Below are 19,948 nucleotides of genomic sequence, written 5' to 3' on the forward strand. Positions count from 1 at the left end.
TATGTGAATGGTTGTCATGGTCCTCTTAGTGGGATGTTGTGGTCACTTACTCCAGGAAAGGAACCTGGTTGGAAGCTAGTTTGAGCTCCTGCTATTCTCAATTATGAGATTTGCTGGGGTTCTGAACTTATGACTACCTACCAGTTCCTCTGTCTGGTGGCATGGGCTACTATCCCACACCAGGCTGGTCAAAGCAGGTTAAGTGAGATACCTTCTCTCGGAAAATACGATGGATAAGCAACTGATTAAGACAAGCAGAAAACAACCTCTGGATGAACCCACGTGGATAAGCACACCTGCAAACATCTGTACGTAAACGTCACACACACCAGAGCTGTTTCTTTTATGGGGGAAATACAATACAGTAATGGGAAATTGACTCAATAAACTCTGAATAAGAGGTTCCCAATAAAGTTGGGTATTAGAATCTTTCTAATTACGTTCTTATTATGTTTAAAGCTTTATGTTCACATGTTTGTAATTTTCGATACATGTACCTAATTTTCCTTATGTGGTGTTAGCTTCTGTTACTAAAACATATACTAAAGATAATTGAGTTTTGAAAGTTTCAGTCTATTGTTCATTGGCCTGTTGATTAGGGGCCTGTGGCAAGGTGGTGTATATAATGGAAGGGGTATACAACAGAGTAAATTACTCAATAGATGGAGAGAGTGAGCAAAGAAAGAGAAAGGAGATAGAGCTCGATTGCTTCCTCCAAGGGAACCCCAGTGGTGATCTACCTCCCTCCCACTAGACTCCACATCTTAAGGCACAGACACCATAAGCTAAGGACCGCATCATTAGGTCACTAGTATGTGGCCTTTGAGGGCACATTTCAGATCCAAATTCATTTACCTAGAAACTGTTTGGATAACTGACTGCTAGAAAATCTCTTTGTAGTCCCACTTAGAATTTCCATTCCTCCTTGAAATAGAAATCTTTAATCACAGAAATAATAAAGAGGGCTTGGAATTCAGGCTAAAATGTACCTTTTTGCTATGTTATGGTAACTTTAAAACTAAGCTATAACCTTAGTTTTGTCTCGGAAACTTGTTTCATCTCAATTGAGCCTGCATGTAACCGCATGGAAGGACCTACTGTTTCCAGGATCTATTGATAAAGATATATATGTGGTATACATTCACTAACCACAAGAAGTTTCGTTCCTGTTCTATTTGAAATAAAATTGTCATTTGATTAAGAATCATATACTTTTCTCCAAATTTGCCCTCCCATTCTGTCTGGCATGTGTTAGGACCTCAAGTGTGTGTGTGAGAGTGTGTGTGTGTGTGTGTGTGTGTGTGTGTGTGTGTGTTTGTGTCTATGTGTTTATGTGTGTACATGTATTTATATATGTATATATAATCTTATGTATATGTATTTATATATACATACATATACACTTTAGCATCACTTATTTTGTGGGGTCAGAGGTATGTGCACGCTCTGTGGAATCAATTCAGGTCTTCACAGGCAAGCCGAGATCCAGACAAATTACTCAAATGTTTGCTGCCGTGAGCCAGAGGATTCCAATTTCAGCTGATTACCTCTGTGCATTATTTCTTCGTTTTAGTCGGGTCATTCAAATTTCTGCTTCAAAAGCTCCGCTTTTACCACCTTACGAAGCTGTCTTGTTGAGTGATTTTAATCTTGAGTCCCTATTTCACTTCCCATTTGAGACCTTAATACTGTTTCCACAGTTACAAGCCTCCGCTAATCATGGCCCTGGGAATTGAGCTCTCAAGAGTTTGCACAACCCCTTGTCTCTCAGTTCCCAGAGTTGCCTGCAGCTCCAAATCCTGCCCTTGGGGACAAGAGACAATGCCTGCCTGCTCAGTCTGCCTCACAGCAAGAACTCAGTGGCTCCTCACCAGAGTTTAGGGGTGCCAGCCGAGGCTTTAGTCAGGCAGAGAGCAGAAGCAGACTGCTGAGGCATGGCAGATAGAGATCTAGCACCGGCTTCCATATGCTGGCCGTGTAGACAGCAGGCTCGAGGAGTAAAGGAAGTCTCTGTTATACAGGGCTACAGGTGGACTTGATTATAAATGTATCTCTTATTCGCCTGATGTAATTGTCATCCCCAGGGCTTAGTGCTAAATAAGCTCACCCTTTCTAGTTCTTTCTGAACTCTGGCTGGCTGGTTCAACTCAGCTGTCCCGGGTCAAACACCTCTCCAAGTTGAATGATTCAGTCTGGCTTCTCTCAGCTTCTCACCGAGTTGCTCTTCTTGGCCTCAAACTAACTCTGACAATTTATTCTAATCTCACTTCAGCTACCTCTGCTAACCTGCCCTGAACTGCATGAACTCACTAAGGAACTCAACTTCCCTGCCCTGCACTCACTACACTGACTCACGACTGACTCAACTCCCAACTCATGGGCACTTACTAAACTGACTGACTCTTTGCCTGCACTGCTCTGAAATAGCTTTTCTCCTGGGAGCTGGCCATATCTTCTCTGACTCATTCTATTAAATCTTTCCCTGATTCATCACTTTGCCCCTCAATTAGATGTCATTGTTTGTGATCAAAGGTGAGCACCCAGGGCGTGTCTGCATTCCAGCTGATCACACAGTCCTAGAAGGTCTTTGAATATGATGAGAGCAGTCATATTGCTGAATTACAACTCCTCTACACTGGATTTTAGATAATGGAATTATGCTTAAGACTATAAACTAAATGTAAACTGAAAAACATCCCTGGTATCTAAATCCTACTGGTCCATGAAGGCTTAGATCAAGCTTAACTTTCTATTTTAAATTGTTATTTACATATGGGAATCAGCTTTAAGCTATAGGAAGGCACAGCAAATGATACACAAACTCCTACATCCTTAGATGGTTTCTAAATATTTTATTTTTTTAAATAATGTGTATATGTGTCAGGGTGTGTGTGCATGAGTGAAGTGCACACCAAGGCCTGAAGAGGGCGTCCAGTCCCCTGAAGGTAAAGTTGTAGATGACAATAAGGTGCATGACTTGAATGCTGCTGACCAAGTGTGGGTCCCCTGCCAAGTAGTACATGCTTAACTGTAGGGCTATCTCTCCAGCCCCTATTAGGTGGTTTTTATTCCATAAAGGACTACTTTCTGAAAGAAGAGGATCACATTCTATTAAGACAGAAGAGGCAAATCCCAAGTCCAGGAGAAAGTGTTATGACAAGTGGGGAGTGAGTCCTCAATCTCCTGTCTGTATTCTTCAACCTCTCCTTTCAGTTTACCCAGGCACTGATATTACCTTTACCTAAAAAGCACTCAAGATTGCATAACACCCTTAAATAAGAATATTCTACTAGTGGCCCTGTATGACCACCCAAACATCTCTCTAAGAACAGCTCTTCTGGGGGATGAACACCCAGGACCCAGCTGAGCCTACAGTTTGTACTGACATACAGTCAGAAAAACATGAAAAAACATTGAGGTTCTTAGTGCCCTGACTAAAACATAACAATTTTTTTTCTAAGAATTCTGTCTTTATCCTTATTTAGAGTTTAATTTAGTCCCCTGAAGATTCTTATGTTGGGCTTTTCAACTCCCTCAGAATGTGAGTTTATTTAGAAGTAGGGGCATTATGAGTATAATTCATTAAAGTCACTCTAGAGTAGGGAGAATTCCTGAGTCAATATGCTCAGCCATTATAACAAGAGGAACTTGCGACATAGCTACTCATAGAGGGAGGAGACACAAAAGACAGCCCTGTGAAGCCACAGGCAATGACTAGAGCTGCTGGATAAGCAATACCAAGAAGTGCCCCAAACAAAAGAACCTAGAAGACAAAGGACATATTGTCCCCTGGAGATACATGAGGGAACATGGTTCTACTGACACTTTAATTCAAACTTTTATATCTACAACCCTAAGACAGCATGTCTATCATTTTATAATAGATAGACATAATGAACAAATATTTTTTAAAATATTGTTGATGGTGTTGATACAGCTTTTCAACCCATTTCTGATGAAATTCTCCATTTTGTCAGGGTGTCAGGCAGAATCTTTTGATGCTTCTACCCTGCTTTGGACCTCACATAGCTCACCTCCATAACAAGATAGAGGGCCCCCACCTTGTGCAGGCATTAGAATACCCTCAGTAGAAATGTGGAATAAAAAAGGAGGTGAGCCTACCATGTTGATTGGAAACTGCTCCACCTGTTTTATATTCCCAAACTGTTAATGCCTGGGTCCTGTCACCTTGAACACTGGTCACTTCTGGTCATTTATCTTCCACAAAGTTTGAATATAAGTAATCTTTCCTAACAGGTCTACATGTTTTCAAAGCAATATCATTCTACCATTACCCTTTCAGTGTAAGCTTTCAGGGTAAGCGTAGATTACAGATGCAAAGAAATCTCTTTACCAAGTCAATGAGAACCACCTAGTTAGACACAGCCTACTCTGGCCAAAGAAGTGAACTCAGCCATACAAGAATACGCAAAATTCATGAGTCAGTTTCCCTTTCTTACAAGTATCTACCTTTAACCACCATGGGAAATAGTGACATATGTTCTCTCTCTCTCTCTCTCTCTCTCTCTCTCTCTCTCTCTCTCTCTCTCTCTGTGTGTGTGTGTGTGTGTGTGTCTTTCTCCCTGTCTCTCCCTGTCTGTCTCTGTCTCTGTCTCTGTGTGTGTGTGTGCTCTGTGTGAGTGTGTGGTATGTATGTGGTATGTATGTATGTGGTGTATGTGAGTGTGTGTGTGTGTGTGTGTGTGTGTGTGTGTGTGCACCGCTTTCATGTATGTGCCTGTGAAGCCAGAAAGGGTGTGGAGTCCTCTGAAGCTGGAGTTACAGGTGGTTGTGAGCTGCTGTATCAGGTGCTGGGAACTAAACTCAGGTCCTCTGGGGGGGTGGGGGGGAAGGAAGTGTTTTTAGCTGCAGAGTCAACTGTCTAACCCCATGATCCAGTTTTGAAAACACAGTAAACTACTCCCTGGTTTACGTACAGGAAATTGCCCTACTGCCTTAGGCTATGTTACTGCCATTGGACGTGTAGTTCTGGAACACTGTCCTGCTTAGACATGTTAGGAATGCTTTCCTAAACGTAGAATGAGCGCTGTTGACCTTAGATCAAGTCATTAGCACCACTGGCTTGGCTACCAGCATAGACACACACTGTGCCTCATTAATTTGCCCGGCACTGGCAGCAAGTCACTGTGTAGAGAAACTTCTAGCATATAAGACTTATATACCATCCTTCTCCATGGCTGTGTGTGAACATGAATTAAATATGCCCCGCAGCTTACATAGCTGAAATGGGCTTGGCCACGAACACCAAAAGGGGAGTAAAATAGATTAAACCACATTGCAATGGAATTCCTTTTTAAAAAAAAATAATCATTTTCTTGTACTTTGTAAGTAACTAGACAAATTGCTTCATTACATAATTTGCCACCTTTTAACTAATACCACTTGAAATTTCACATAAAGAATATCTATAAGTTTATTTATATCAAAACTAGTGCGGGGCTATGAACTTAGAGCCCCACAAACTGTGGTGGCCAGTTATTAGTGAGGATGAACTGGCTGTCCAAAGCTTGGTATTCACTTGGTTTGGGGTTTTTATTTCCTGTCCCTGTTTTCCAGACACTGCAAATGGATATAGACAAGCTGAACATAACCTTGCTTCGGATCTTCCGCCAAGGAGTAGCTGCAGCCCTGGGACTCTTACCTCAGCAAGTACACATCAACCGCCTCATTGTAAGACTATACCTTTCATATTCTCAGAATTAAAGCCGCCTTTCCGTCCTCAAAGGCCCCATGCTACGGCTCTATGGCTGATAATCCAACTCTACCATAGCAACTATTTTTGTAAATAAAGTTTTATTGAAACAAGCCACATCCGCTCGCTCACATTTGTGTGTGGCTGTTTTTATTCTTACAGTGGCACAACTTAAGTTGTTATAGCAAATGGATTGGCCCATAAAGCCTAAGAAATTTACTGCCTGGCCCCTTACAGAAAATACTTTATTAACCTTGTCATAATTAATATTAGCTCCCCCCAATAAATATAAATAAAGAGCCAGATCATTTGCTCTAGCACATGATCCCAAAATACTGACACAACTCCCAAAATACTGTCCAGGGCAGTGGAACCTTCTCTCTCAGGTTTCTCGGTACTGTTTACTGAAGTTCCCTTAAACTTATTGATTGATCAATGGGATGGGTGCTCAATGCACAAAGTAAGATTGTATATGAGTTAAAGATTTAGTCCTTAACCCACGCAGCTCATGGATTGCCAAGAAAGAAAACTTATTATTGGTATCTGAGGCAGGGACGGAGGGGTCTGCTGTGTAGGGACTCCTGACCTATCACCCACTCACCCGAATTCCTTCTCCGTGTCTGGGAACCTGGAGGTCATGAGCTGCATGTTCCCGTTTGCACTGAAGATTGCTATAACCCATATGGATAAAATAGGCAATTTAAATCAGATTACTCTTCTTTTTGATCTGTCAAGACAGGGTTTCTCTGGGTAGCCTGAGAACTCACTCTGTAGACTATGGTGGCCTCGAATTCAAACGCAGGGTTGAGGCATGGACCACCTCATTTATTTACTTGTTTATTTAATATATGTGAGTACACTGTCGCTGTCTTCAGACACACCAGAAGAGGGCATCAGATCCCATTACAGATGGTTGTGAGCCACCATGTGGTTGCTGGGAATTGAACTCAGCACCTCAGGAAGAGCAGTCAGTGCTCTTAACCACTGAGCCATCTCTCCAGCCCATTTTTAAAAAAAAAAAATTTTTAAACTACTTTTGTCTGAGTCTCACATGAAGAAACTGAAGGGCAGCTCTAGAGATGGCTCCGCAGTTTAATTGCTGCGTTTGGCTCCCAGGACCCACATCATAGTCCCAACTGCTTGGAACTCCAGTTCTAGAGGATTCAGTGTCACCTTCTGACCTCCACAGGCTCCAACACACACACGGTTCATATAAGTGCATATACAGCACACACATATGCATGCATATGAACACACATGCACACATATATATTTAATATATAAACTACTTAAATACAAACATATAAAATACTTAAATAATTAATATGTATTAAATAGTAACTCACTTGACTTTAAAATATGTCTGTAAGCATAATTATTCAGGAAGCATCTGAGAAATACATTTTAGGTTGCTACACAGCTGTAATTCTAGCATTTAGGAGGAAGCCGAGGCAGGCGGATGCAGAGATCCCAGCCAGCCTGTGTTACATCTGGATATCGTCTCTGAAATTAAACAACAGCAATATATATGTAGGAGAAAACAATACACACCACTCCCTAAAATGACTCCAAAGATTCTGAGAACCTGACCTTAATGTTTGTGAAGGACAAATGAAAATTTCGCGCAGCATTTTTAAAGCTGTCTCCGTCTTACCCAAATGGTGTGTTCTCGCTAGGAAAAGAAGAGCCAGATTGAGTTGTTTGTGTCTCCCGGAAACCGGAAACCAGGAGAGCCGCAGGCCCTGCAGGCTGAGGAAGTACTGCGTTCCCTTAATGTGGATGTTTTGCGTCAGAGTTTACCACAGTTTGGAATTATAGACGTCTCCCCTGAGGTATGTCGTTGCATGGAATAGTTCATTAAAAAAAAAAAACCCACAGTGAGCACTGTATGCTAATCCAAACCGTGAGGCTTTGAGACAGACACCCTAGTTGTGTGTGGATTTTAAGACCGCAATCTCCCTAAAGGTCAGAATCCAGTTCACTTCGGTTTGTGTTTTCCTGAAGAAAATTCACTTTCATGTCAAAGTTCCACCACTTGACACTTGATTCTTGAAACCGCTCGACCTTGTAATTTTTCTTTTTTCTGTAAACTATCTACAAGACCGAACAGTTAGATAGGTCTGTCACTTGAAACTGAATTGCCAACAAAACAAAAACTCCACTCTGGCTTTTGTCTTCCACATCACCTTCATTGTCAAAATAGTCACAAAATACTCATTCTCCCACGATTTGGAATTTTGTGAAGTAGGTTTTTCCGTAGGTGTAAGAAGTCTGACTGACCTACATAGAGAGTTCCAGGCAAACCTGGGCTACTACTTCCAAACAAAATAAAAACAAATCCTTGTATTTTCTTCACAGTACTTTCTAGATTTGATGCTTAAGAAGAGTGTCTACTATCTTTTCCACCATTGCTGCACAGGGAATAACCCTCCCTATCTCTCCTATCACCCTCAAGTCCATCAGAATCACCATCGTCCTAAATAGAGGTCACACTGTTCACAATTTTATGGAGTTTGGCTTTGAGGGAAAACATGTATAAACAGAAAGTAGGGTACACAGAAATTAAGCAAAGTGACTCAAGGGTGAAGTATACATGAACAATCACATGTGTGTGTATGTTAGGCTCCGTGTTCAATCCCCAGTACAGGAAGAAAAAGAAAAAAAAGAGGAAGGAGGGAAGAGAGGGAGATGGAGGGTCGGAGGAACAGGGGGATGGAGGGATGGAGGGAGGGAAGGAAGAAGAAAGGAAAGGGAAGGAAGGAAGAAGGGAGAAGGAGGGAGAGAGGGAAGGAAGGAAGGAGAGAGGGGGAAGGAAAGAGACAGAAACAAAAACACACAGAGAGAAAGAGAGACAGAGACAGAGACAGAGAGAGTAGAACTGTGTGGATGGGGCATAGTGCCACACCCCTGGAATATCAGACACTAGCACTCAGGAGGCAGGTGCTGGAGAATCATGATTTCAAAGACTGACTGACCTACATAGGGAGGTCCAGGCAAGCTTGGGCTACAACTTCCAAACAAAACAAAACAAAACAAACCCTTATTCAGTGCCTGTTTTATTCCTCTTTCCTGTAAATTACTTTGCCCTTCATTTCAGCAAATCCATAGGTCTTATAATAAAAACTTTAGAGCTCAACCATTTGAATCTTGTTCAGACCATTTTGCTCTGTGAGGGTTTTTCTCTTTCCATAGTATTAACCACCCTGAACCTTAGTTCCTTCATATTTGAAACGGATCTAGCCCTTCTCTAAGTGACTTGACATATCGATTAATTTTTTTTAAATGTATGTGAAATTCAACAGATTTTTTTTGTACCAAACAAATGTGATTTCAACCCAGATGAATTGAGAATATGCAGCTCTTTGATGTCCCCAGAAGATTGGATCTAGGACACCAACACACACCAAAATTGTCAGATGCTCAAATTTCCTATATAAAGCTATATCTGCATATACTCTAGGAACACACTCCCATAAGTTTGTTACTTATAACGCATGACATTAATGTAATTAAAATGTGAAGAGTTGCTAAAAATATTGTTCAGAAAGTGTACAGGTGAATCGAGGATGAATTTTCTCCACGAATATTTTCTATCCACGGTTGGCTGAATTCCCAGGTGCAGAAGCCATAGCTAGAAGGGCAAACTTATCTGTCACTCCTGAAACAAGAGAGTCGCCCTTCTACTCACAGCTTTGGGTTTTCCTCCCTGCCCTGCCCTTCTCCTTCCTGCACAAAACTTGTTTCTTTCTTTTGCCATCACAGTAACGTTCTTCAATGTTAGCCTAATCTTACAATTCTTTGGCTTCAACATACAATAGCATGCAGTCCAGATTTCTTAATATGGTGCGTGGTCCTCCGGGCACTGGGCTTTGTAACCGCTGAGTGGCTGCTTCCCAGTTTATGTTAGAGCTATTCTAAATGTGTTAGTTGTCACGATCCCTAATTGCACACCCCACCCCATGCTTGCCATCTGGTCTACCTACACTCCTTCCGGCTTCCATTAGCCTGTTCGATGGCAAAGCCCTCCACTGTTCCTTCAAGAACTAGGGAGCTCCAGGCATCATGTCCTCATTGAGCTTCGAGCAAAATTCCCTTGTGCTGTGCTGTCTTCGAGGCTGTCCCCTGCACTGTAGGTCCCTGATGGCACATGCCACATCCTTTTCTCTTTGTTTCGTTATTCAGCAGTCCAATAGGCACAGTGTGGAAAGCTGAGTCAACAAGTAGTGAAACTCTATGCTGAGTCCTACGTTAGTGGAAGTATATTCAGAGACAGCAAATGGGTCCAAGCCGATGTGAGGACCTCAGCAAGAATGTTATGGCCACTATCCAAACAGAATTCATTAAAATGCATATTTTAATTAAAATATAGAAATCGACAAGCAGTGGTGGTGCACACTTTTAATCCCAGTTCCAGGGCAGTCAGGGCTACAAAAGGAATATGTTTTAACAGATCAAGTGCCTAGGGCGTCTCCCAACACATAACTGTAGTGACGGAGTAGCCTATATGGGCCACCCAAAAAAACGCCATTGGTCCACAGTAGATGACAAAGCCTGCCCTAAACTTAAGTAACAGGTATATTTAATGAGCAAAATAGGATGTTTGTCCATAAATTTGTTGGGATATAAAATCTAGGAACTGTCTAATCTGCACAATACAGTGGTAGAGCTCATTGAGCGAGTGAGTTAGCTGTAAGGAGCCTTTCATCAAGGCGAGACGAGCTGAACCTTTGGCTTCAGTGGCTCTAGAAGGCCCTGTCCTGGAACTCTGAATGTAACGAGGGGAAAGCCAAGGCAGAAAGTGCCCGCAGTGTGGGACCCTGGGCTCGCTTTGCATTCAACCTACAGGGTACTGTAGAAAGAGTGAGGGACAGCTGTGTAAAGCTACTAGGGCTCTTCTGTAAGTTTTCCTACATCTTCATCCTTCTCCCGTGGTTAAGGTTTCTATAACAGCTTATGCCTTAACCCTGCCTCACCTTGTCATCCTCAAAGTACATCTTAATGTGGCAGGGTAGCCATTAGGGGTGTGTGGGGACACAACAGGCTCTGGTCCATTGTTTACATCCAGTGTTGGGTCTCATGATGTTTCAAAGCATCTATTCCTTAATTTGTGTTCATTATTTTCATACAGTAATGTAATTTTGCTACTCTTTATGTTCCTGATTAGTTTTTTTTAATTGAAAAATGACTCAGAAAACAAAGAAAAATACCAAATAGAGAGTGACCTTTGTTCAACACCTGTTTCCAATCCAAGTTTCTCGAGGGAAAGAGATCCTTTGTTTCTTTTCTGCAGTGAAGACGGGATCTTACTCTGGAACCAACATGCTAAGATTTATGAAACTGAAACTTTAAGTTCCCATTAACACAGAACACATTATTTAGGGTTTTATTGTTGTTCGTACACAAATTACTCATTTCATAACTACTACATTTCAAAGGAAGAAGTTACCTTCTTTAAAGAGCAGACACGCCGAACTGATTGATTCCTGATGGAAAAATTGATACAAAGAGAAAAAAATCATACAATGTAAATTATGACCCATGATTTCTGACTTGGGTGATTATTCCTTCAAAACTTGCAACATTAACCAGCCAGTGTGAAGAGTTCTGGACCAAGCCTGCATTGCTGAGGGCATCTACCCTTAGTGTTAACCTACCTTAATGCAGATCAAGTATTTGCACTGTGCCTACTGTGGTAGAAAGCAGCACTCACCTGGCGAAGCCATCCTGTCGTGAGATGAATCGCGTTAATTTGCAGCCATCAAATGAACGGACCTTTTATAACATTTCTGTGTCATTTCCCATGCTTCATCTCTCCCTATGAGTTATGCTTCCCAAGCTCCCCTATCAGCCTCATCTTCCCTAATATAAGGAGCTGGAAAGAAAAGGGAATAAAAAGAATGACAGAGTGAATGGGGGCTGGGAGAAATGATAGAGGGAAGAGCAGAACCAACATCATGGCATTGAGCTAGAAAACAGCTGGAGAGACCATCGTCATTCTGAAAGGAAACATCTCGACTTATAAATACTAAAACACACCAGCTGCTTTCACTCCACTCACACAACAGGACAGAACAGCACAGCTATGAAATAAGTCATAAAGATGGTATAGTGGCATTAACTTGACCTGGCCTGGGAGTCTGGGACTTATTAAACCCACAGCCCCTGACAAAATCTAAAAGCCACTGGGTTAACCCTATGCAAAGGTTAGCTTGGCCATTACTGTGTATTGCGATCTTTTGATGTGTGGGCCCTTGAAGACTGCAAACTTTTCCTTTATTACCCTGCTCTTATCGCACTGTTTAGATCTCTGAACCGATATAGCAGCGCTCAGTGGGAGCAGCGTGACTCAGAAGCAAATCTATTTACCAGGAACGTGCAGTGACTAAGTTCTAGTTCAAAACAAGAGCTTTCTCAGCTGGGGGGGGGGGGGCGCTACGGGAGGGTGCGGCCCGATTCTGCTGACATCATTGCTTCACTTAAGAAGAAAAATCAAAACAGGGTCTGCCTTCCACAGGAGGCATCGTGTTTGTGCTCTTGAGAACCATAGAACTATAGGAGGAAAATGGATCCGGCCACAACATCTCTTTCCACCCTCTTAGCCACCCCTTCTTTAAATTTTACATGAGTTTAAGCTCAGATCCCTGTACTTAAACTTGACAAATGCGTGCTTGCCTGCATGAAGGCTTAACTAGTTTTGCTTTTATAGCAAAGCCATTTGCTTGCCTGGAAAAAAAAAAACCTTCAATTCCATTCTCGGTTCCTACAATAGTCTTCTTTTCTATTAGCTTCTAGCTGTGTTTACAGAGAAACTGGAGCAAAAAAATAAAAAAGAATTGGCCTAGCTGTTTGCAAAGAGGTGAAAAAAATTGTTATAGGAACCTAGTATCTCCAGTAAAGTACTTTTCTTTTCCCATCTTTATTAACTTGAGTATTTCTTATTTACATTTCGATTGTTATTCCCCTTCCCAGTTTCCGGGCCAACATCCCCCTAACCCCTCCCCCTCCCCTTCTCTATGGGTGTTCCCCTCCCCATCCTCCCCCCATTATCACCCTCCCCCCCCAACAATCACGTTCACTGGGGGTTCAGTCTGGCAGGACCAAGGGCTTCCCCTTTCACTGGTGATCTTACTAGGCTATTCACTGCTACCTATGAGGTCAGAGTCCAGGGTCAGTCCATGTATAGTCTTTGGGTAGTGGCTTAGTCCCTGGAAGCTCTGGTTGGTTGGACCAAAATGCGAATGCTTCACTCCTTCTTTAAAAGGGGAACAAGAATACCCTTGGGAGGGAATAGGGAGGCAAAGTTTAGAACAGAGGCAGAAGGAACACCCATTCAGAGCCTGCCCCACATGTGGCCCATACATATACAGCCACTCAATTAGACAAGATGGATGAAGCAAAGAAGTGCAGGCCGACAGGAAACGGATGTAGATCTCTCCTGAGAGACACAGCCAGAATACAGCAAATACATAGGCGAATGCCAGCAGCAAACCACTGAACTGAGAAAGTACTCTTATTAAGTACTCTTATACTCTTATTAGCCAGTTGAGTACTAACAGATTCTCTATTGCTCAAAGTATACATAAAAATTATTTCCTGTGTCTATGTGTCTGTCTAGAAAAGGCAAAAGGCAGCAGCACACAAATCTGTCCCCCAAGTGATTTGTATCATCATAATCGAACTCCAGGCTTCCTTACTCACCTCCGATTGGAGAGATTAAGATTTCCACAAAATAATTTTCAAGGTTAATATTTTTATCTAATTTGAATATTCTAGGTACAATTTTTAATCTTAGAAACAACTAGAAATGGTCTCAAAATGTATGCACCTAGAATATAGGTTTAAATTGAGGCTTTGGGACTGATTAATCATCAAGGATAGACGCATCCCTAAATATTATAAAGTTGCCTTATGAGTGAGGGAAACAATTCGCTTGACACAAACTTTGTTTTTCCTACTCAGATACCACCGAGTTTTTTTTCAAGTTGACATTTCTTTACCTATAAACCTAAAATAGCATCAACTTATAAAACATTCCCATATCTAGGCATCGTGGCCCAGGCCTCTGATCCCAGCACCTAAGAGGCTGAGGCAAGAGAATCAATTACCTTGAGTTCCAGGCCAGCCTGGGCTACAGAAAATAATAAAGTTCCGAAGCAGGCATCCTGTTCTGTTCTGAAGGACGAGTAACAATGAACCAAGAAACAGTCACATCTTAGTTATACGTCTTATCTAGCTCCACTCCCAAAGCAAAGAGCAAAAGCAGTAAAAATGAAAACAATCCTACTTAGTTTTTACCATTTATTACTAAATAATTCTGACCCTGTGGGTGTTCCTGTCACTTCAAATAAAATATAATATCCTGGCAATTTCCACGTGGGACGCCGCGTTGGGTTTTGACAAAGGAAGTTCCATTTAGGGAGGAAAAATGGTCTGATAACAGGAAGAAGAAAACTGAACAGGAGTGGTCCCAGCCTCGAGGCTTGTTTATTAAAGCATCATGAGCTTTTCAGTCGCACCTGTTTTGCTTCTGTTCAAAAAGTAAGGAGCAGAGAGCTGCGAGGCAGTGTGGACGTGGGAGGGGACTCGGAGTACAGAGAGCTTTGGAAACAGTCCCTCAGCACAGAAAAGCACAGTGCTCCCTCACCTGTGAACCAGGTAGTTTTGAGGAGAGACTGTGCAGGACGTGGAGGAAGGCAGGAACCCAGGAGCCTGTCCCACATGCCCACCCCCTCCCTCACAGGATCTCCTGCCGTGGAGGATAGCTGTCCATCAGAGCCTAAGCAGTTAGGGAAGCAGCTGTGGCAGCGCGGGGTGGAGGTGTGTTTTACTACATCGAGTGGAATCAAGCTAGAAAAACTATGTTGACAGTCTGATAAGAGCTCCAGTCTCCTCCAGCTCTCCTTTAACAGCGGGCTTTCTGTTTTGCTTTTGAAAGAAAAATGTTTTACAAGGGCAGCATGAAGCGGACAAGATCTGGAGCAAAGAAGGCTTTTACGCCGTCGTCATCTTCCTCAGCATCTTTATCATTATAGTAACCTGTTTGATGGTAAGTTTGCTTCTTTGTGTATCTTTTCCTTTGTGGAGCCCACTGCTTAGCAATGTTAGGTATTTTGCCACTTGACTGAAGGTTGAAAAGACTACGGAGCAGAAGCCAGGCTCTAATCGTGTTAGGCTGGGAGCGTTTTTTGTGGCAGCAGACGATTGATTGCTAAATGATGTGTGTGTGGAGGTGCGGAAGTGTAGAAGCTGCGCAGCACAGTGAGGCTGCAGATGCGCCTGGAGGGTTTAGGATCTCGACCAACCCGTGTGAAGATTTAGAAAGTGATTTACCGAGGTCACTGTAACCCTTAATGTCACTGAAGTCTCAAGCGCGCACTTTGGGGCTGACTTTATTTCTTCTCTTATGTCATCTTTATGGGACACAGGGAAAAAACATTTTTTTTTTAAGAAGTATGTCTTGGAGGCAAGCTTTCTCCCAAAGGAATGGTTTACTTCCTTATTTTAAACAGCCTTAAAGGTATTCTAAGAAATATCAGGCATTAAAGGAAGTGATTACAGCCATTCACCGCTACCTCATTTCCAGTCGAATGAATAATATATAAGAATAAAAGCAAATGCTGCAATTGTTCTGCAGGTTGTGACATGTAACCAACAAAGCAGAGCTCTGATTCTAAAAAGTAGAATCCAAAATAAGCCCAACCCATTAAATTGGGCTTTGTATGGAACAAGTTAATAGTTAACTTTCAAGTAGAATGAGGGTTTTATTATTTTAATTTTTTAAAAAATAAGTCTGTGGTGTAGTTTGGATATTACAAATGGGTTTAATATCTTTTCCTGTGTATTGTGTTCTTTTTACTTTGCATATTTTAAGAAATGCTTCCTGTTTTGTTTTACAAGTGTCCCCCAAAAGACATAATACCAATGATTCTGTCTTGTGCGTTTTGTGCCAAATGCTTTCTGCGTTGTTTACGTGTGTGTTTTTCCTCCTGGAAACAGTGCCACAAAGACTGAGACTAGGTCTAGGAGGTCAGAGAGGCTCCAATGATCTGAACTTGGGGGACACAAATAAGGTCACAAATGGAGTGAAAACAGTCACATTTCCGAGATCTCAAGATATAAGAAACAGCAAGGCATCCTATAGTTCCCCTCATAATGGATTCAAAGGTATCTCCTTTGGATCAGAAACTGAACTTCTAAAAACTGTGACCCAATAATCAAGGCTGTAATTTAAGAACTAAGTTTAAAAGAGCTTTTTATATCTTAAGTGGTGGATATTAAAGAAAATTTTAATGAAAAAGACTGAAAAGTTTATGGGAACTGTAGAGGAGACCTCTGACTACTTTTTTTTTTGTTCTTTTTTTTTTTTTTCCGGGGCTGGGGACCGAACCCAGGGCCTTGCGCTTCCTAGGCAAGCGCTCTACCACTGAGCTAAATCCCCAACCCCCTCTGACTACTTTTTTAAAGGGTGTAGTTCCTTCTCCTGGTTAACTGCACTTTAAGATGTATGATCTTTCTTTTCTTCAGCATAGGAGAATCTCAAGCTCTGTTTTCTGTCTTTAGTCCTAATTAGGATTTATTCTGTTACATGGATTAAAGGAATTGAAAGAGCTGAGAGTGCAGCCCAACAGAACACTTGCTAAGAGCTTGTCAGTTCCCATGTTCAATCCCCGTCACTACAAGGAGAAAAAGAGGAATTACAGAACAGTAAAGAAAAAAAGAACAGGAAGTGATAAAAAAAAAACAGATTGTTTGCATGGTTAATGAGTAAGATTCAGAAGTCAAAGGCAGGAATGAAAGAAAAGGGTGAGAAGCCAGTTCGTAGGCAGGCTTGGGGTACTAGGGGACAGAAAAAGAATGGGGTTTGCTATTGACAGGTAAGATACATCTACGACTCGGTGATTTGTAACTGAAATATAATGTCCAAAGATCCCACAGATTGAGTACAGCCGTGCACTGGTCTCAGACTAAAGGACCTATAGTGGTCACACACTCAAACTCTTGGCACCAAAGCCAACTCCTCTTCTAACATTAGGGAAACATCAATGTACACGTCACAAGCCTGAGTAAGTCTATTCCAAAGTTACTAGAACAAATCAAGAAAGGAATGCTTCCAAAGTACAGATGGCTCTCTCAGGTCTGTTGTGGACTCATTCACTCGTTCAAGCAACACATTCACAGGCAACATATTCATTACAGAGGATCCAGTGTGGGAAAGGAGAGGACAAGGCACATAAAGTCCCTTTTCTCAGGGGCTTTAATGATAAAGAAAAATATAGACAAAGATTAACATGTTTTAAATATCGAACAGTGAGCATACTGTATGAGCTCATCTATATGACATCCTGAGAAACATATAAGGATGTTGGAAAGATCCAGGGCTGTCAAGTCATGGACAGAAGGTTATTGTGTGGAGAATATAGATTTCAGGACAATGAGCGTCTTCTGCATTCTGATGACTGCATAGCATTATGATCTCATCAAGTGTGTAAAATGTTCATCACTAACGGTGATCTCATCTACACTGTCAGAGTCAATAACATCAATACTTCTGCCTTTATTACAAATGTACCTTACTAAAGCAAGATATTTATGAGACAGATATAGACACGAACTCCGTACTTTCTGCACAGTTTTTCCATAAACATAAACAGTCATATCATACTTTTGTTAGTATGAAATTGTAATAAGGATCACAAAGATGATAGCATAGAAGTGACTGATAAGAACAGTAAGGCATTTGCTAGACACAAACACACACGGGATGTGCATGTCAGACAGAGGACAGTAGTAGAATGGTGTTGGGGCGAAGAAGGTTCAAGGGGGAAATGGAAACAGTGTCCGTGCGATTATGGGAGTGTGTTTAGAAGGTCAGTGTCTGATTAAGCATGTGGTTGGGTTAGAAGGGAGTGGGAAGCATGAGGACAAGTAGCCCCTGTCAGGGTCCTCATGACAAGGATGATGATGGTGAACTGGAATGGGAGAGAAGTAGAGATGAGTAGGCATAGAAGACAGAGTGCTGTGTGACATACAAGGAACAGGATTCATAGGATTGTGATGACCAGATGAAGGGACAATACTAAATGCCCCCTATATCATGTGGATTGCTTACTAAGCCACAGCATTCCCTCTCTAGGGAAGAAATGTGCTAAGGGGTGGGGAATAAAGATGGAAACAAGAGTGCTTGAATTGTGTGCAAGTGATTATTATGAGTAAATGACAGAAATAGGTTAATTGATTTCAAACACTACCTTAAATTTTACTGTGAAGGGGTCACTTAAAAAGGAGCAAAGAGGACACCCCCAATAGGAGGTGTGGGTACCCTCTAGAAAGTACCAGAGACCTGGGAAATGAGAGACTCTCAAGACTCAAAGGGAGGGGCCTTAAATGAATGCCCAACAGTGGGGAGAGGGAACTTGTAGAGTCCAACTCCAAAAGAAAGACATGGCATCAAGTGAGGGATGGGGTTATCATCCCACGGTCAAAAACTCTGACCTAGAATTGTTCCTGTCTGAAAGAAGAGCAGGGACAAAAACGGAGAAGAGACTGAGAGAAAGGAGGTCCAGTGACAGGCCCAACTTGGGATCCATCTCAAGGGGAGGCTCCAAGGCCTGACACTATTTGTTACTGATGCTATGGTGAGCTTACAGACAGGAGCATAGCATGGCTGCCCTCCGAGAGGCCCAACAAGCAGCTGAAAGTGGCTTATGCAGATACCAATGGGCAGAAGCCAGGGACCCTGTGGTTGAAGTAGGAAAAGGCTGGAAGAAACTGAGGAGGAGGGTGACCCCATAGAAAAGGCCAGCAGTCTCAGCTAACCTGGACCCCCGAGATTTCCCAGATACTGAGCCACCAATCAGGCAGCCTTCACCAGCTATGATAAGGCCCCCTACACATATACAGCAGAGGACTGCCCGGTCTGGCCTCAGTGGGAGAAGACTCACCTAACCCTTGAGAAACTTGAGGCCCCAGGGACTGGGGAGGTCTGTGGGGTTGTGGACAGTGGGGACATCCTCTTGGAGACGGGAAAGGCAGAATGGGATAAGGAAGTGTCGGAGGGAAGACTGGGAGGGGGATAATGACTGAACTGTGAAAAAAAGATGAGATGATGATGATGATGATGATGATGATGATGATGATGATGATAAAGTAAAAGGAGCAGAGTAACTGACAGTGAGTAGGAAGGGATTGATATTCGTGGAGAAATAATATGCTAACAGGATTAAGGCGAAGCTAAATTTATCTGATATGATTTGCCATGGCTCACATTTAGAGACACATCAAATATGATTCTCTAAGATCAACTCATCTTCCTCAATCCAAACGCTTCTGATAATTATCTTAAATTAATTTGTTTGCCGGATCTCTTAGTATTAGTTACACAGGATGTATTTTGTGCTGAATCAGACTGAGACACACTTTCTAATTCTCAAATGCACAGCTCAGTTCTTCCCTGCACTTCGGTTGACTCCATGGCAAAGAAAAAGCTATAATTCAGAATCATCCTTATGGCATTAATTATATTTATGGAGCATCAAGTGTCATTATTTTTGTCCAGCCTTCTTACATTGCATTGAAACGAAAAAAATCAGATGATCTTATTATGGCATTATGTAGGTAAATTGTTGTCATGAAAGGCTACCTCTGCTCCACAACATTAGCATAAAGCTTAGCAAGTTTTTTTTAATATGGCATATTGTTTAGTTCCCTTAAAAATACAAAAAAGGGGGGATATTTATTGCCAGACATAAAATTAGACAAGCATGGCATTTTCAAACATGTGACTTATTTAGCACTTCTCAAATGTGAACGCAGAGTGGGTGGACTGCTGGCACATAGACAAATAGAATTTTCCAAGAAAAAGTGTGTGGGCAACTTCGACTCCATTCAGTCTGCTTTTTGACAAAGGAAATATCTTACTGAGGAGAATTAGCTCTTGAATTTGAGTACATAACAGAAAGAACACCGTTTATCACCTAGGTTAGACCTCCCAATGTACTTACAGGTTTATCAAAATGTGTACAAGTCTTCATGAAACGTACGTAGATGTACCTAGTGGCCGGATTGCTTCTGGAAAGCAACCAAAGACGTCACAAACAGCTGCCGGCGTGTGAACGTGCTGGCACAGTGAACCCACAGAAGAGTCATCCAGGTATGAAGTAAAAGGATTCTCTAGTCACACTCTGGTACCTGAAGCAGGAAGTGCTGTGCTGGACCGTCAGACTCTGAACGTCGTGC

General features: G+C 42.0%; 1 protein-coding gene across 3 annotated transcripts in view; it reads left to right on the forward strand.

Moving 5' to 3' along the window:
- Ptprr (protein tyrosine phosphatase, receptor type, R) overlaps positions 1-19,948 on the forward strand; it is a 267,022-nt gene that overhangs the window by 146,513 nt on the left and 100,561 nt on the right. For all 3 annotated transcript variants that reach the window (XM_063264355.1, NM_053594.2, NM_001113390.1), the window contains 3 exons: positions 5,578-5,691; positions 7,390-7,545; positions 14,649-14,759. In XM_063264355.1, coding sequence (XP_063120425.1) covers positions 5,578-5,691; positions 7,390-7,545; positions 14,649-14,759 — 381 coding nt within the window. The remainder of the gene's footprint in view (positions 1-5,577; positions 5,692-7,389; positions 7,546-14,648; positions 14,760-19,948) is intronic.

The sequence above is a fragment of the Rattus norvegicus genome, chromosome 7 (genome assembly GCF_036323735.1).
Source record: "Rattus norvegicus strain BN/NHsdMcwi chromosome 7, GRCr8, whole genome shotgun sequence".
Lineage (NCBI taxonomy): Eukaryota > Metazoa > Chordata > Mammalia > Rodentia > Muridae > Rattus > Rattus norvegicus.